Raw genomic sequence first — 18,403 nt, 5'->3', positions numbered from 1 at the left:
TCAACTGTTAGCGGTGGCTGTTCCATCTCAGCCCACAACACCGCACACCCGAATAAGTTCCTCCACCCATTCGGAACTATTTGCCCCGGGGCAATCTGAATACGAGATAAAACTCCCCGGACAATGGCCTGAAGGGGCAGACGCAAGCCGCATTGCATCGAGACTTGGTAGATCGCGACCGCCCCAGCAGGAGGATGATCCGGCAAGTCATTCGGACGGGGGAGATAAGTGATAACCGATTCGGGGATGTGATATCCGATTCAGATTCTGTCTAAATCTGCCTCAGTTAAAACTGAAGGAACCGGGCCGCTTAGATCATCCCCCGATCCTTCTCCTTCAGACTCGGCGTGTGCCGACTTATCAACAGGAACCGGCCCAGAGGTTCCCTCGGCAATCAGTATTTCCTCTTCCTCCTCCTCTTCTTCCTCCATATCCCTTGAAAAATTAGGCCTTCCCGGGCGGGTTATTAAAGACGACCCACCACGAGAAGGATCAACGGAAGCAGGGCGCTCCGCCGGAGCTTCAGTGACCCTCTCAGAAAGAAAAGCAGCGTTCGCATCAACTGCTATCTCTGTCAGTAAGGAAGGCGATTCCGCAACGTTCCAAAAATGTTGCGCTTCGCCTTCATCTCCGGAAACTCCCTCCTGGGGACTTCGAGAACCTCTAGCCGCCATTATCACTAAATAAAGAGGAAGGGGAGACTCACCGGAGGGAGGAAGGAAAACAGAAATGGCGAAAGGAGCCGCTGACAGTTAAGAAAGAGGAAAGGAAGAAGACGAAAGACCGAAAAAGCTCCAAAGGAAATGCAAAGCGGGAATGACAGTAGAAGTTCGAAATGCGGGACCCCCACCGTTTTATAAGATTGCCATGTGGCGGAAGCAATTAATGGGGAAATGATTCGACGCCTGCATCGACTCCCCCACTCGACACATGGCGCACGTCGACTGACGACAATAATGCCCTTGCTACGTGTCCAACCCTCATTGGCGGGGTGAGCGATTTGACGGCTGTCGGCGCATGCGATGTCAGAAACTGAACCGTCTCCCGTCAAAGGCGACACAGAATGCATTAAATGACTACTTATTGTCTCGGACTAAGTTATGAACCGACTCAAAACTCGCTACTCCTAAGTGTCATATGAAACACACGGAGTAAGGGGGCTTACTGCTGGGGGCAAAAGATACAGAGTTCGGAGACTCGGACTTAATGCCTCGGGTCGCCAAAAGATGTGTCAGATCTGAGGCATGGTTCACTAAACCGAGACAGAAGTTAAGTCGGTTCGGACGACACATCAGCGATCCGGGCATGCATCGGGCCGATCTTCTTATCGGATCGACCAGCGCAAGTTAAAGCCTCATCCCGAATATCTTGGGATAAGATCCCCGACCCCGAAGCTCACGGGATCGGATGAAGACTGGAGATGGGCACGATCCTATCTCCGTGATACCAGGAGAGGATCCCACACACGATATCAGGAGAAGAATCCTCGTACGATTAAATGATCCAGCAGCTATAAAAGAGGAACCTCCATCGTCCTGTGAGGTAGGCAAAAATTCTTTCTCAAAACTCCTCAATACATTTAGACCCGGAATCCATGCCTGACTTTGGCATCGGAGGGTCCCCTGCTCAAGCCAGGGTCTCCTTTGTCCTCTTTCCATGCAGGTATATGAAGGTCTAAGAGGACGAACCAGATTTTTGCATCAACATGTATCATATCAGAATAAATAATCCAACAAATAAATGTCACGGTTCTCTATATTAGTGGCTACAAATGCTTCAGATGAAGATGAAATCAATGCCATCCAATATCCAAACCTGCCTCAAATTGAACAAATATATCAAATCAGCCAATTGAACAAATATATCAAATCAGCCAAGGATGGGCCTGAGCGTTGTTTTCATGGGTATCACCGTCCCTTTTTCGAAACTCCCATCATAGGTAAGGATGCAGTAGGTGGTGGGGAAAGATAATTTTGTCTTTAAAAATCAACCCAAAGACTCATCCCCTCACAAGACATAGGACTATTTTGGAATTACTCTTCTACGTGGCTATTACGTTAAAAATCGGCCTCAAAATAATCATTTCATCGATCACGCATCGGTCGGTGAAAGCTACGGGGCATCATATGGCCGAGCCAAACGATCGAACTTGAGGATTCGCCAACTGTATTCGATCATGTAAGATGTAGAGAGAGCTTCACCTCACACGTGCTAAATTGATATAAATGTGCTCAATCCGGAACGTTCATCATTTAACTAATCATATAAACTGTAAGTATACGCCAAATACAAACCGTTGATCATTGTGTCCATCCTTCTATATTTTGAAATGATAGCATTAAAGATCTAAGAATAATATTCTAATTTATTAAAATGAACGGTTTAGATTTCGACGAGGTCAGCTACATTATCAATATCTGAAGCGAATACCTAAAAATTGTACGCGCTGGAATTCGCTTGTAACTCTCAACTTCCCGTTCCAGGCTTACCTTGCCGTTCCTGCCGATTGCACCGACGAGTCCGGTTCAGTAGTCTGCATGACTACATGAATATATAATCCTTCTAGCACCCACTGTAAATGGGGCCCATATTCTATGATCGGATCCATTCACTCAATATATCCCATCATAGGTGGTTCATAGAACCAAAAAAAACCAGTGATACTCTCCGTACGATTAATATATATTCATTTGCATGGTGGAGATCACTGGATCGCCTAATCAATTTCATATTGGATGATCAATGAACGGCTACGATAACTGAGTGTGAGCTTCACATGCAAAGTAGGCTCTGCAAGCTACAATTTAAAAATACTCCTGCGAGCTACCAGTCTTTTTTTACTCCACCCCACTTGATTGACCTGAGGTCATCCCAACGGTCTACATTTTTTCACTGGTGAGCCGAGCATCTTGTAGTACGCCTTTCAAATGAAGTTGGCTGGGAGTCAGAAAAGCAGCCCAACGACCATAAGACACTCCTCCATTTTTATTTTTATTTCTGATTATTTAAGAATTTCTGAGATCTGGGTTCTTTTCTTTGGGACAGATTGAGGTGGTAGGAGGTGGATTTGGTGGTCAGTGATGGAGATTTGGATGAAGTAAGGTGGGCCCCACTTCATCATCTCCCTCCCCCACCATCTTCCTTTTCTTTTTTTTTCAGTTTTTGTCTCTTGTAGTCGGTTTGGGCTTTGTTCTCTTTCATGTTTGGATGTTTGTTGTACCTAATCTAGTCCAATTCTCAACAACCCACTTCGTATTTTTGCTTGATTTTTCAATTTCTGTTCTTATTTTGGATTTTGGTGTTGTTGGTTTTTCTTGAAATCCAGAGATTTTGAGATATGGGTCTGTGAATGCACAGACAATGGGCTAATCCCATCAGATCCCCATGTAACCAGACGCCAATGACAGATCTGGAATCTTCAACTGAGAATTGCAATTGATTGGATCTCTCTGATTTACAGCTGTCCCGCCTGTCATCATACAGTCCGACATCTGCAGACAGAGATTTACCAGAGATTCACTGTATCCAGATGCCAGCAATGTGAGGAAAAAGCATTGGCTGCTGTGTTTTTTAATCTTAACAACTCTCTGGAGTGTCTGATGTCCCTCTTTTGACGTAGCTGCATCTACCGCGGCCTTGTTTCTGTTTCGGTGTTTATAATCATCTGTTCTTTTTTAATAACGCCTTTAGCGGGCCCGCCAGTAGGCTTAGTGGGCTTCGTCACACTGACATACACTGCATCAGTAGGCAATCCTCTCTCTTTTTGTTTTTTGGATTTTGGTTTTTTTTTTTTTTTGTAATGATCATCATTGCTTTTACTCAATTGGGTTCTTGATATAATCTTTTAAACTTCTATGCAAAAATTGAATTGACCCATTTGAGAATCTCCCTTATCTGATGCTTTTCTTCTTAATATCTTGCCTCTCCTTTCTCATCCTCTCCAATTCATTTTCTCTCCTGCCTTTCCCGTCATGGGTGAATGAAATGATATTGTTATTGGGCTTGCTCTTGCGAGAATTGGCTTGTGCGTTCGTGCGCCAGTTGAGTGTCCTTAGATTTTCATCGACAATGTCTTTCAAGAAGAATGTGGAGAAGAAGAGCCTCCCAAAAGTGGAGAATGTGGAGGTGTCGGAGGAGTTTACGATATTGGATTTGCCTGAATTGCCATTAGAATCCATCTTGGGGAAGCTCCCACCGTCCGCTTTGTATAACATGGCATGCGTCTGTAGATCTTTGAGGGATCGGTGTCGGAGCGACCATCTATGGAAAAAGCACATGAGTGAGAAGTGGGGTAGAGTGATGAGCCACGCCGCTTATGGGGAATGGCAGTTGTTTATCGCAACGAGGAGAGATTTAGGTGCTTTAGATGTGGGGAAATCTAGAGGTTGGCTTGGGTCTTTATCTTGTATGTGGCATGTTTCGTGGCTCAAATCAAAGATCGACAGTGGTTTCAAGCCGAGGAGTTCTTCGCCTGCAGATTCAATCATGGCCTGCTATCTCTCACTTGAAAGCGGCAAGTTCTGGTTCCCAGCTCAGGTCTATAATCGTCAGGTATATTGATAATGAACCGAATTCCTTCTGCGATTTTCCATGTTTTCTGTATTTATTGATTGTTTTCTAATCTCTTAAGTGTCTTAAGCTTGAGTTATCGGTTTTTATCAGATACCACGGCTGTGTTTGGATGCAAAACTGAATTGATTTCTGAAATTTCATTTCAGTAAAGAGGAAACGACCGAATTTTAGTGTTGTTTCCTTCAATTGCAATGAGGACATTGCATCCAAATCGCATACCATTTGAAAATTAATATAATTGTAATTTGGAGCCTAGTCATTTTGATGTGAATACTTGAGAAGGAAAAAAGCAATTTGTATATTTGCTCAAGTAATCATAATTCAAATCATCAGTGCATCGAATTGCAGCCTTTTTTCTAGTTTTGTATGCTTAAAGATCTGATTTTGTTGCGTTGGGGACGGTCTTTGATGTTTCTTCCTATGATATGATTCATGTAGTATTTGGTGTGTTCCAGAAAAGACTAGGCTTATATGAAAATTCGCAAAGTGCAGATGCACCTCTACACGTGGCCACCGGCAAGCATGTGGAACATCTGAACTATCCATCAGGTGGGCAACACCATGTAGACAATCTTGCCCAGAAATCAGGAAGGCCAAATTCATCAGGGGAGAGAGATCCTAGTCGGATGTGAACCTTTGAGATTTTTTTTCAACCACCTGTTGTTTCCATGTATGTGTTGCCCACCTGATGAATTGGCCGGTTTCATTTTCGAGCAGGGTCATTTACATGGTGGGTCCCACCTGATGCACAGCTCAGGCGATACATACACATGGCCATTTAGTAGGCCTTGTTGCATGTAGAGGTGTATATGGGCAATACGAAACTCTAGCCTGGTGAATTCTATGATCTTTTAAATTTAGTTGGTGTCGCTTAATCGCGCATGCTTCTCTGCAGTATGGGCAAGTTGGGTTTATGCTGTCATGTTACGATGCGAAACTCAGTTACGATAGCTGCACGGACACCTTTCATGCAAGGTACATGTGCTTGAAAAGATCACCATCCGTTTATTACAGACTTTCATTAATGAGATTAGTCATCGGACGTGATTATTTAATTCTTATCTTTACAAAAGCACACCGAAATACCAATTCGATCTTTCGAAATATTAGCAGTTTCTTTAGAGGTGTGTTTATGAGATTGTTGGACCTGTGTTCACCTTCAGATGATTTCCTTTCCATATAGGTACCCACCTCATGGGCGGAGGAATATGGAGATAGAGGAAGGAGTGAAGTGGGAGAGACTAAGACCTCCACCTGTGAGGACTCCTGCACATGAACTTCATGTCTCAGACTGTTTGGATGATTTACGGCCCGGCGATCATATTGAGATTCAGTGGAGAAGGAGCAACGAATTTCCTTATGGTTTGTACTTGAAATCCACACCATTCACATTTTTATAATTTACTTATTCTGTAAGTTTTGATTTCGTTTTGAGTCTCAAGACATTTAGTTCGACTTGTGATTTTAGAGTGTGTTTGGATGCTTCTTTGAACTGAAATGCGATTCTGTCAATTCATGATATAGGAAATTAAACAAAGTGGGGAAGGCACCATTTCAATTCATAAGGACAAGCATGCCCCTAATTGCAGTTTCATGTGTTTCAAGGTCTAGAGCCAGCTTGGTCATTTGCTCTTGATTGAATTGCATTGTTGTAATTCAATTCAATGGGACATCCAAACGCAGCTTTACATAACTAGACCCAGCTTGGTCACTTGCTCTTGATTAAATTGCATTGTTGAAATTCAATTCGATCGGACATCCAAATGCAGCTTTACATAACTAGACTCATCTTGGTCATTTGCTCTTGATTAAATTGCATTATGAAATTCAATTCGATCGGACTTCCAAATGCAGCTTTACATAACTAGACCCAGCTTGGTCATTTGCTCTTGATTGAATTGTATTGTCGTAATTCAATTCAATCGGACATCCAAATGCAACTTTACACAACTAGACCCAGCTTGGTCATTTGCTTTTGAATGAATTGCATTGTCATAATTCAATTCGATCGGACATCCAAATGCAGCTTTACATAACTAGACACAGCTTGGTCATTTTCTCTTGATTGAATTGCATTGTCGTAATTCAATTTGATCGGACATCCAAACGCAGTTTTACTTAGCTTCGAGCAATAAATTTACTCCATTTCTTCATTTAGATGTGCAATTTGATAATATCTGAAATGTATCACATGGCAGGCTGGTGGTATGGGGTTGTGGGTCACTTGGAGCTCTGCGATGGAAACGGGAATCTCTGTTACTGTCATAGCAGTGGTGAGAAAATCAAAGCATACCCTTTTGGCCTTTTTTCTTGATCTTGTCCATGTTCTTTCATCTAGAATTTGGATTTTAATTGGATAATCAAACAGTTCAAGATTTGAAATTTCATTGCATGCTTCGAGACTCGAATCAGCACAAGAAATCTTTACTGTCATAGAGTCCCATCGTAAGTGAGTTCAGTGATTGAAAACATCCTTTGCTCCACAGTTCTGATTCACTTCTGGCTTGGGCAGATCACGACCAGATCAAGACCCGGCGGTCTACATTCCTGTTCCTGCATGTGTAAACAAGGCATTTTATTGATTGAATTTATTTCAATTTGTTATGCATGACTTACATAACAAGCATTCTAGATGCAAGAGATCTTCGCAAATTTTCATTCAATTAATAATATTCCCAAGAGCATGTTTGATGTTAAGACTGCATATGATGAATTTAATTGCAATGTTGGGAAACAACCCAACTGGGGGCCGGCGCCAAACCGTTCTTAACCAACATCTATCCCCAAACTGAAATTACAGTCATTTCAGGCCAGCTTTGGAATGCATGGAATTGCAATTAGGGTTTTACTTGTCAATATGAATTGAAATGGTGACACCTCCTCTTTTGCCACTTCCTCTGTAGTGAACATGGTTAAAAAGCTCAGTGACTCGGGCTCGTCCAAGTCAAAGCTGAATTGGGTCGACTTGCCCGAGTTGGGGGTGACTTGGGTGGGGACTTGTGGTATCGAACCGGTTGGGTAGTTCCAAATCCAAGTCAACTTGGACTCATCCGAGTCTTAAAACCATGGTAGTGAATAGGACTGTCATTCATTTCAGTCTAGCAAAAAAAAAAAAAAAAAAACTCCCTATAACTGTGTTTGGATGTGCAACTCAATTAGATTGCAATAATTAAGTAGCAACAAAGTGAAATGTCTAAAAGATGGTTAGTCCCCCTTTCTTTAGAGCAAATTCCCTAGTCCGAATTGTGACTACATCAATTTTAGTTGGGCCTTTTCTTTTCTTTTTTTCGTGAGCCTTTCCCTAGATATAGGAAAAAGCCCTCCAAAAATAGGTGTATGCCACTATAAGTGGCACACACACGGTATTCTTTAGTTGGGCTTGAAGCAAAATCAATTGTAATAAAATCAAGAGAAGTAACATTTCTAGTTGAAAGCTCTTGTGATCATTTGTTCTCCATGAACCAAAGATCGTCAAAGAAAAACAACTCTTTTTAATTTTAAAACAAAAAACAAAAAACCATACTTGCCATCTAAGAAGCATCAAGCAAATTGCTCTAAAAACTCAGCCGAAGAGGGAGATAACTGCTAACTCTTTCACAAAAGACTCAATTGCAATATCCCTTCCTAGATATTCAAAAATGATAATAGAGTACTTCTTAATTAGAACCAGTTGACTCATCCCTTTGGAAGTTCTTGATATGATTTGCTTTCTCCATTCTACACACATTTCCCTTAGCATTAAAAATGTAATTGTATTTTAATGCAAGTTTACTTAAAGCTTCTATATTATAGCGCTCCGCATTTCAATTTCTAAAACCCCATGCTGGCAGATACTGTGATGCTGGAGTTCAACCAATACACCCCCGGTTCGCGGTGGAGGCGAACAGCCATAAATAGAAAAGACCATCAGGAAGAAGGCAACGAAACAGACGGGTTTTACGGAGGAATCAGGAAACTGCACACCATGGAGGAGAGAGCGATGTGGAAGCAGCTGTGGCCCACCCATGTCTTGGAATAGGTTGGTGGGCCACGGTGCAGACGGATATGAGAGTATAATACGAAGCTCCTACTTCATGTTAATGAATGTTTTTTTTTTTTTGGCAAGTCGGTATCGTTGATAGCCCTTTCATGTGGGCCACGGGCCATGCAAAATCCCATATTTAGAATAAATGTGAATTCAATGTAACATATTTACTTGGTCATACTACTATATGGTTAAATTTCGATAGTATCTATTGCCCAATTGGAGTTTCTTATTGTTGATTGTGAAATTAACAAATAACAGCATTTTCACATGTTAGTAGATTTGCATTTTGCGCCGCGTTTCATTGTATTTTCGGTTCTGTTTCATACATGGGCGTTTTGATTTTGATATTTTCTGAGGGAGATTGATGTTTACATGCACCTGTTTGATAGGTACACGCTTTAATACAATAGTGAAAATAGGCACTACCAGGTCATTTTTTTTTGTTTTATTCACACCTGACGCACTCACACCACAGTAGGATTTCACCACAATGGGTACTCGAACCCATGACCTTGTGTTGAAACTCTTGTGCGTCTACCACCAAGGCATGACTTAGGACCCTTGCACTACCATATCATGAAAAAGTAGAAAAGGGTGTGTCGGAGGGGTCGCTTGCCAGCGTTGATATCAGGAGACTTGAATCCTTGAGATTTTGAAACATTTAGGTGTGTTTGGAAGCTTGGATTTTGAATCCTATGAAATCTAGAAATTATATTTGGTAATTGGATTTTGACTTAGAATTATAGTGTATATTCATGTGGAAATGAATGAGACGATGTAATAGTCTTAGATTTTCCAACATAACCAATGTGAACTTGGGACTGTAGATTAGTGACAGTTGGGGTCTAGATGCAGCTAAATGGAAGCGGATTGTGTACTCAGTAAACTCTGTGGGGGCCACCATGATTTAAGTCTTTACTCAGTAAACCCTGTGGGGCCCGCCATGATTTAAGTCTTTTATCCATGTTGTCCATCATTTTACGGATTGAGCCAAAATTGAAGCATATCCAAAGCTCAAGTGGACCACACCAAAGTAAATAGTGTGAATTGAACGTCTAGCATGAAAACTTCTTAGGGAATACAAGGGTTTTGGATCAAGCTGATATTTGTGTTTTCCCTTCATCCATGTCTGTGTGACCTTATGAACAGGTTGTATGACAAATAAATATCACTGTGGGGCCCTAGGAAGGTTTCAATGGTGGAAATCATTATTCCCACTGTTTCTTGTGGTGTGGTCCACTCAAGCTTTTGATATGCTTCGATTTTGGGCTTATGTCCTAAAATGACCTGGAAAAACAGATGGCCGGTGTGGATAAAGACACATCTATGATGGCCCCCAAAAAGTTTACTTAGTATGCTTAAGCATATTGGGTTCTTTAGTACGCAATCTGCTTCCCAGCTAACCTATGCCACATGTATTATTCTAAGTGCAAGTGTGCCAAGCGCCATACACAACTGGTGTAACAAAAGGAGGATTTTAGATTTTGCACAACAACAATTCACAAGGATTCCAAAATAACATTTTTTTTTTCTTATTTTAACTCCTCCAAACGTGTTTTAAAAGGGTTGATTTTGTTGTAGATGTCTTCAATCCAACTGAGATCAAGGGTCCGTCAATGCCATCAAAAGACCACTCGATGCCACCAAGAAAATTCGAAAAAAATTCATTTACTCGTTAGATAGTTTTGGAATTGCTTCTTGATGTCATCGTGATGGGGATATCACGCGCACACGAGCACGCACGCCGCCCCCTACGTATGTATGCGAGAAGAAGGAGGGTCCCACCGTCAATCTGGATCGATGACGATGTTCAGGAAGGGCCTCGTAGTTAAAAGACAAAGTTTTGATTCAAAAGAGTGGGCCTAATAGTCAAGAAAAGCCCATCATGGGATCTCATGATCATGGCACACTAGTCGGATTAAGTTCATATTTTAGATTTTATTTATTTATGTTATTTAGAACATCATGAATGCTTTAGATTTTTTTGATTGATTTTTATTTTGGTTTACTTCATCGCCAAGTAATAAGTTGCGCACATGACGCGAGTTTTAGGGTATAGGGTTTTCTTATAAATAGGCACCCCTTGTAGTTCTTTTGATTGATTGAAGCTAATAAAAAAAATTGTGGCGTTTATTTTCTACTCTCTGAAATTCAGAGTTATGCAAAAATTCAAGTGGGTGCGAAGCCCTCCCTTCATCAAAGGACCAACTACCATGGTGCGAAGCCACATCTAACACAATCCGCCCCTATCGCCTATCATCCATATACCCCCCTCTCTACGATCATCTTCACTTCGAAGCCGCCAGTTTTTTCAGCAGTTCTTCTCCCTACAGCCAGTTTTCATAATCTGGCCCTGCATAAGTGTAACACCCTGGAAATCGGGGGTCGTGCATATACTCAACTCCCGAGTTCCCGGGGTCACTTATAGCCAATTTTCATTAATATGCGATCCAGTCTAAATGCGCAGCCTGGAATCTCCTAGAACATGAAGTACATCCACACAAGTCCACTGAAATGAAAGAGACCGAATACAAATATATATATATATATATATATATATATATATATATATATATATATATATATATATATACATGTCCAAAAGAATACATGGGTCACATAAGATGCTACCCAACAAAATCGCAAAGAATAGTAAGTCCAAAAAGGAATAAAATTGAGCCCCCTGCTCAGCAATCCAATTCCGCCTCTCAAGCTGGCGGAGAACCGTCCATCAACTAGAAGTAGGATAACTCGTCCTCCTCCTCGAAACTCGCCTCACCAGGCTCCTCAAGCCTTGAGTCACCTACATCTATGAACGGGTCTGGTTGGTGTTTTAAAACACCATCCCAGAATGGGAGTGAGTGATCAACTCAGTGGGTGCTATTAATCTTAAGTTATCACAGGCATCAATTATAATATGACCTCAATGAAAAGCAGTCAAGCATAAGCATCACTAATCTTATTAATGCGCATGCATGCAGGATGATATGATGCATGCCCTCGCCACAACGCTCCCTCGAGCGACTCCATCTAACGATCGCGTATGACAACACTCCCTCAGTGCGACCTCGACTGCCGAATCGCCACCCTAACTAGTGCGATGCAATGCGATCGTATTAGCAAAGTTATTAGTTAGGTCCATTCATCCAGCAGATTGGGGATTCCGGTACACCCCACGTATCAACGCCCTAAACTGGTTACGAGGCCAAGACCCCTCAATGCGTGAAGCCGAGACCCCGCGGTCCGTGATCCCGTCGGGTTCCTCATCCCCGACTTCAAGCACATGAGGAGTGCCAAGAGAAAGGGATCGCTCGCGGTCACTACGGGGAGGCGCGGTACCCTAACGTAAGCCGACAGTTTGGACATAGTGTCTCATTCCACCATGCCCAACTCACGAGGCTGTAGACCAATTTCAAGTGGGTTATTGATGGGCTACAACGGTTATAGGGTGTTCCAGGTTCCATACATGTGTGAGCAAATAGGGTTAACAAATAAGGTTGGTCAGATAGTATGCTAGACCGCATGAGTCAGGCGAGCGTGCGACGAGTGACATCGGGTGCAAAGGACCTATGTAGTCGAACTACAGCCACCCGAACACTCCCGCCCAAACCCACGGGTCTAGCCCTGATATAGTCCTACCGATGGGACTACCGTCTCTCCTCATGTTCCTCACCAACCCAAGGGTACAAATAGTGATTCCTAGCATGCCGACTACCAATGTATCATCTAGCATAAACAACATCATATCCTCATACTTCTCACATACAATTCAAATTCTCATGGCAAACAAGGCTAACAGTATCATGAAACAAGTGCATGTGAGATGTGGGTGTGTGTAAGGGAGTTAAGCACTTCCTCCATCTTAGGAAATCATATACATAAGAGTAATGAAATCATACATAATATGAAGCAACAACATAAAAAAAATCAACACGGCATGAGCATATGATCATCCATACACCAAATCATGTGAGAAACACGAACGACATCATAAGAGAGAGCCAAACATGTAAATCCATACCATTCCAACCAACATACAATTCCTAGGGTTTCCCTAGACTTTCAAATATAACATCCAAGCAATCAAAATCATTAAGCTCGTACTAAAATTGGTGCTAGGCCACCTAAGAACAATAGTCTGCACCTCCGGATTATTGAAGGCTTGGAAGACGACCTAGGAAGATGGATTTTTTTGGGGTTGAACGGCCGGAATCCCTAAAGCAAGCATTTGTATGTTAAAATCCATGTCAATCTCTTCTCAATACATGGATTTCAAGAAAAATGGATGAGGGATTTTACCTAGACGACCAACGGACGATTCTTGTGGTTGTGGTGTAGGGATTTCCTTGGAGAAGGGGTAGAGAGTTGCAAGGTTGAGCTTCCTTGGGCCCCACCATCAACAACACCCTCCTTCACTCTCTTCTTCCTCTCTCTTTCTCCTCCTCTTCTCCCCTTTCTCTCTTCTCTCTCTTCTAGGGCAAAATCGTATGGGGAGAGGGGGTGCCCAAATGGGGCCCTTTTATAATGCCAGATTTGGTGGAAATGGCCCCAAGTGTTGGGTTTTTACTATACTAGACCTATGGGAGGATCTTTCTAAGCTCTAGGGCCCACTATGAGGTGTACATATTGATATACACCGTAGGATAGTTAGCCCTAATGATGATCTACGTATGAACATGATTGGCCCACCATTTGGATGCGTCGATCGACAGATATGATTAGAAGTCTTTTCAACGGTCACCAATGGTCGATCGGGGCCACGACTATACGGATATGAGCATGGAAATATCCTTACTCCACGTGTGAAGTTTGATCACAGACCGGCGGTCCGAAATCCTCAACTTTGCATAAGAGTAGACGACTTAATTCACTTAAGTTCCAACTCCTTTCTTTAGGGTATTTGCACTTCTCATACACTCATCCTTCGGCTTAAGTTGAGCGGTTCTGGACAGTACCTCGGTTCGACTCCCGCGATGGGCGTCAAGCCCAGTAAGATAGACATTATTCTATAATTTTGGAACTAGTGGCCCGCCAATGAGCGGTCTAGAGTTTGTTTGGAGAATCGGGGCAGTTCTGGTGGCCTTCTGGCCATGAAACTTATAGGATAGGTGCTCCATGGCCCGATGAAGGGCCATGCAAAATTTGGGGACGATTGGATATGGGGTTTGGTCGCACGGGTCTGATTCGTGATCAACGATCACCGTGCCATGATCGGGACTCAGATTTTGTGGGCGGGCGTAGACAAATACATTAGACCTTCACCGTAAATTTGAAAGAAATCCGATGGCTGACATACCTGAAATCCTAGTTTTATTTACCAGTGCCAGAATCCAATTCTGGCATTGGTGAGTTGCATTTGGCAAGTGCCATTGGGACGGCCTAAATAGTTTATTTCTGGGTGTCCACTGGGTCCATGGTCCTTGATGGACCACAAACCCAGTGAGATCTATGTTTTTCCAAATTTTTAGATTTTTTTGACCTTCCTCGGCTGCTGCACGGCCTACACAAGCTATTGCTGAGTACAAACCGATCATCTGACTTGATGGCTTGCACACGGTCTGATTGTGACCAGACTGGACCACTCATGTATAAGCTAACGTTGAGTGCTAATTATGGTCAGTAAGTGATCATATAAGTTAATTAAAAAAAATTTCAAGGATTTTTGGAAATTCAAAACAGTGAAAATTTAGGATGTTACAATAAGGGCTGAAACTTTGGCGGAGCACCACACACAGACCGCATCTCGGATCGAGCTGAAAATCAAGGGTTTTGGAGTCCTCCCCTGGCTGACCAGTAGAGTTGGGCATCGAACCGAGTCGGATCGGATTCTATCCAACTCGATTCGGTCCGAAATGTAGCTGGCCTAATCCGAACCCGATCCGATCCGGGACCGAGTCCGGGACACAAGACTTAAACCGATCCAACACACAATTGGCCTGACCCGGACCGAGTTTGACTCGGTTAGGGAAACCGAGTCGGATCGGGTTGGGTACGATTCGGATCAGTTTTTTTCAACGGTGAAAATCATTATCCTCGCTGCTATTTTCAGTGTGATTCATTTGAGCTTTAGATATGATTTGTTTTTTTCCAAATGCTCTAAAATGATCATGAAAAATGGATAAACGGTATGGATATAATAAATACTTCAGTGTGGGGCCTATGTGATGTTAATCTCATTTGAAATGGATTGGCCACTCCCCCTGCCACCAGCCATGGGGCTGGTGGTCGGTGCTCTGTGGGACCCATCATGATGTGTGTTTGTAATCCATTCCATTCATCCATTTTTAAAGATCATTTTAGCACTTGACCCAAAATGTAAGAGGGATATAAATCTCAGGTGGACCACACCACAAGAAAACAATAGTGATTGGATATCCACAATTAAAATCCTCTTAATGCCCAATGCAAAGTTTATTTGAAATCCAATCTATTGATTAGGTCATAAAGGTCCAGATGAATGGAAAAAATAAAGAATAGATTGATCCAAAACTTTTATGGCACCCAAAAGTTTTTTAATGGTCAACGCTCATTCAACACTATTTCCAGTAATGTGTTCCACTTGAGATCTGGATAAACTTCGTTTTTTGTCTCACACTATAAAATGACCTGGAAAAATAGATGGACGGCATGGATCAAACATATACATCATTTTGGGGCCCACAAACCACCAACCACTCCGTTCCCATTTAAGTCGTTCGTACAACTCGGAGCTCGAGGCACTACAGGCATTTACGTGCTATACACGGCGTGCAGACTGCAGCATGTCATGCACGAAAGTTCCTTCATTGCTGCGATTATGTTAGGTGGGTCTTATCATAGAACGTGTGTTATATCCAAACCGTCCATCCATTTGGCGAGGTAGTTTTAAGGCTTGAGACAAAAAATAAGGTAGATCTAACCATCAAGTGGACCACACTGAAAAAAGCAGTGGGGATTTAACGTCTACCATTGAAAGCTTTTTTGGGGTCACAAGCCTCACAGAAGTTTTGGATCAATTTGAAATTTGTTTTGCCTCTTAATTCAGGTCTTTGTGACCTGATGAACAGATTGGATGGAAAATAAACATTATGGTGGGCCCTACGAATTGTTTAACGGTGAAAATCATTATCTTCACTGCTATTTGTGGTGTGGTCCATATGATCTTTGGATATGATTAATTTTTTAATAATGTTCTAAAATGATCTCTAAAAATAGATGAACGGTGTAGATATAATAAATACATCACTATGGGGTCCATTTAACTTTGAACTCCTTTGAACCGTTAGTACAACTCAGAGCTCGAGGGAGTGTTAGTGCTCGTCTTCGCACGACATGCACCTCCAGCTATAACCTATAGCCTACATTAGCTATCCTATCCTACAGCAGCTATATAGCTGTGTATGGTGCACCAGCAAACCTCTTGCTATTATACTAAGTAAACTTTGTTGGAGCCCACCGTGAATACATGTGGTTTATCCACACCATCCATTCGTTTTTTCATATATTTCAGTGGTTAAACCCAAAATTGATGCATATCCAAAGCTCTAAGTGGACCATACCACTGGAAAAAAATAAAATTACTGATAAGAACTACCCCGGATGGGTCGGTTCGGATCCATTTGGATTGGGTTTTCGGATCGGATCGGTCCGGATTGACCACAACCTGATCTTGATCAGAAAAAATGTCGGATCTGAATGCCCCTACCCGATCCGCACCGATCCAGGTCGTCGGTTCGGTTTGGAACGGGTCGGATCGGGTCTAATCGGGTCGGATCCAGCGGATCGGATCAAATATGCCCAGCTCTACTGACCAGACACTAGGAGTCGGTTTGGGAAATCAAGCCACGCTCGCACGTGCGCCAGGCCTAGCCCGCTATCCGCATGCACGAACTATCCTAGGTTCAGGTTTCCTCCTTATTTTCTCCATTTTCATACCTATTTTCCTAATCCTAACCCTAGATTGCATTATCATTAATTTATTTACCCCTTTCGTCGCCTTAGGGTTCCTTGAATTGAAATTGAGGAATCCCTTGAATTAGGGACTGATTGTTGTGCATGTGTGGCTGATTTCTATTTCCCTTTGAGCATCGTTTGGTCCATAATTTTACTGATTCAGTCGTAGCCTGTGTAGGCCTGGACCCACTCAAATTCCCCTTATTTGAATGTTTAAGCTTTTGTGTGGGATGTGGAATTATTATGTGAATGTTTTTGAATTAGTATGATCTAAGCCTGAAATTTTGTATATCATATTTAAATTTCATGTCCTGCATCACATTGATTGGTATTCAATAGTTGTTAATGTCATCAAAGGTCCCATTGACGGTGCGTGCAAAATTGTGTAAGTACATGAGTTGTTTCAAATTCTAATTGTGATAGTATATATATCGAATGTAATCGAGATTAGGGTATTCTAAGTGAAATCTAAGATGTTTCTCAAGTGTTCCAGAGCAAAGCTAAGGTTTTGAGAAAGGATTTCGGGTTGTTTGGATCAACAAGTCCATCCATCTCTTGCAATACCATTTCATAGTGGATTACTTGTCGCTTTGTGCCGTGGTTTTTTTTCCTGCGAGGCTTTTTCCACATAAAACTCATGCGGTCTCTGTGTGCTTTTGCTAGCGTTTGATTTCATTTGGTTTGCTTCCACACGGTCCTCAATAAATTTAGATTTTGAATCCATTCCCTCCAAAATCCCGGAAAACAAAATGACCTAAATTTCGAATCCATTCCCTCAAAAATCCCTGAAAATAAAATGACCCCTCCAAACTTGGCACCCTCATTGCTAATTGATACCTATCACACAGTTGGCCAATTAACCAATTGGCTCACTGACAGTCATGGCATGGAAGCTTGGATGATCTGAAGTGGTGTGTCACACTACCTAGACCATGTATATTTTGATCTGTCCTGTTCAAAAAAAGCTTTCCAATGCAAGACAAGTTCTAAGAACTCACAGCTCTAACCGGACTCGACGAGAGTCCAAGATCTGAATTGGCTTGAAGCTTAAAAAGAGTTCAATATTAAAGAAGCCCAAGGTAGTTCAGTTTCCAAATTCCCGAATATCGAAATTGAATATTGCAAGTACCATTTCAAGTTTTTTGTTTTAAGAATTCAATCAGAGATTTCAAGCTCTAGACCAATTATCGGTTTTGCGGGCACTTGATTGATTGATTGATTAATGGCCTTAAAAAATATAAGTTTCCCGACTCAGCGAATCTTTCTACCTGATTGATTTTGTTCTACTTTTTTCTAATCTTTTTCAAGATGATGAATGCAGGGTTGAAGTAAAGAATCTAAGCACATGCACTTGTCTTGATGAAAAAGCAAAGTTGCTTTGAATCCAACATAAAAATTGTAAAAGCTCTCACTTTAGAAGCATGTCTGTTGTTATACCTAACTTCTCACCACCAAAAGTAAAACTAGTCTGAAAGTTGTTTGTTTGCTGCTAATCACTTTTTAAGGAGGAATTATATGACAAGTGGGACCCAGGTTTTCGGGTGCAGCTTCTATGGATCCCTGACTGTGTGCCCCACCATGTTGTATGTGCCTTACATCCATGCCATCCATTTTGACAGCTCATTTTAGGGCATGCTCCCGAAAATAAAGCAGATCCAAATCTTAGGTGGATCACACACCCACCATTAAAAACTTTGCAGGGCCACTGGAATGTTCATTTGCTATCCAACCTATTGATAAGATCACAAAGACCTGAATGAGGGGACTACAAATATCAGCTTGATCCAAAACTTTTGTAGCCCACGAGAAGTTTTTAATGCTCAATCACCACTTTTTCCTGTGGTGTGGTCGCCCTGAGATTTGGATCTACTT

General features: G+C 42.1%; 1 protein-coding gene across 1 annotated transcript; it reads left to right on the top strand.

Moving 5' to 3' along the window:
* The first annotated feature begins 3,649 nt into the window (after nt 1-3,649).
* LOC131251013 (F-box protein At2g32560-like) lies at nt 3,650-8,651 on the top strand. The gene is made up of 5 exons (XM_058251457.1): nt 3,650-4,551; nt 5,468-5,547; nt 5,756-5,934; nt 6,771-6,845; nt 8,403-8,651. Exons 1-5 carry the CDS (start codon nt 3,898-3,900, stop codon nt 8,588-8,590), a joined length of 1,176 nt encoding a protein of 391 aa, XP_058107440.1. The 5' UTR covers nt 3,650-3,897; the 3' UTR covers nt 8,591-8,651.
* Nucleotides 8,652-18,403: the final 9,752 nt, after the last annotated feature.

This window comes from Magnolia sinica, chromosome 7 (assembly GCF_029962835.1).
Source record: "Magnolia sinica isolate HGM2019 chromosome 7, MsV1, whole genome shotgun sequence".
In the NCBI taxonomy this organism is placed as follows: domain Eukaryota; kingdom Viridiplantae; phylum Streptophyta; class Magnoliopsida; order Magnoliales; family Magnoliaceae; genus Magnolia; species Magnolia sinica.
The sequence above is the reverse complement of the archived record's forward strand: the minus strand, read 5'-3'. Positions and strand labels throughout refer to the sequence as shown.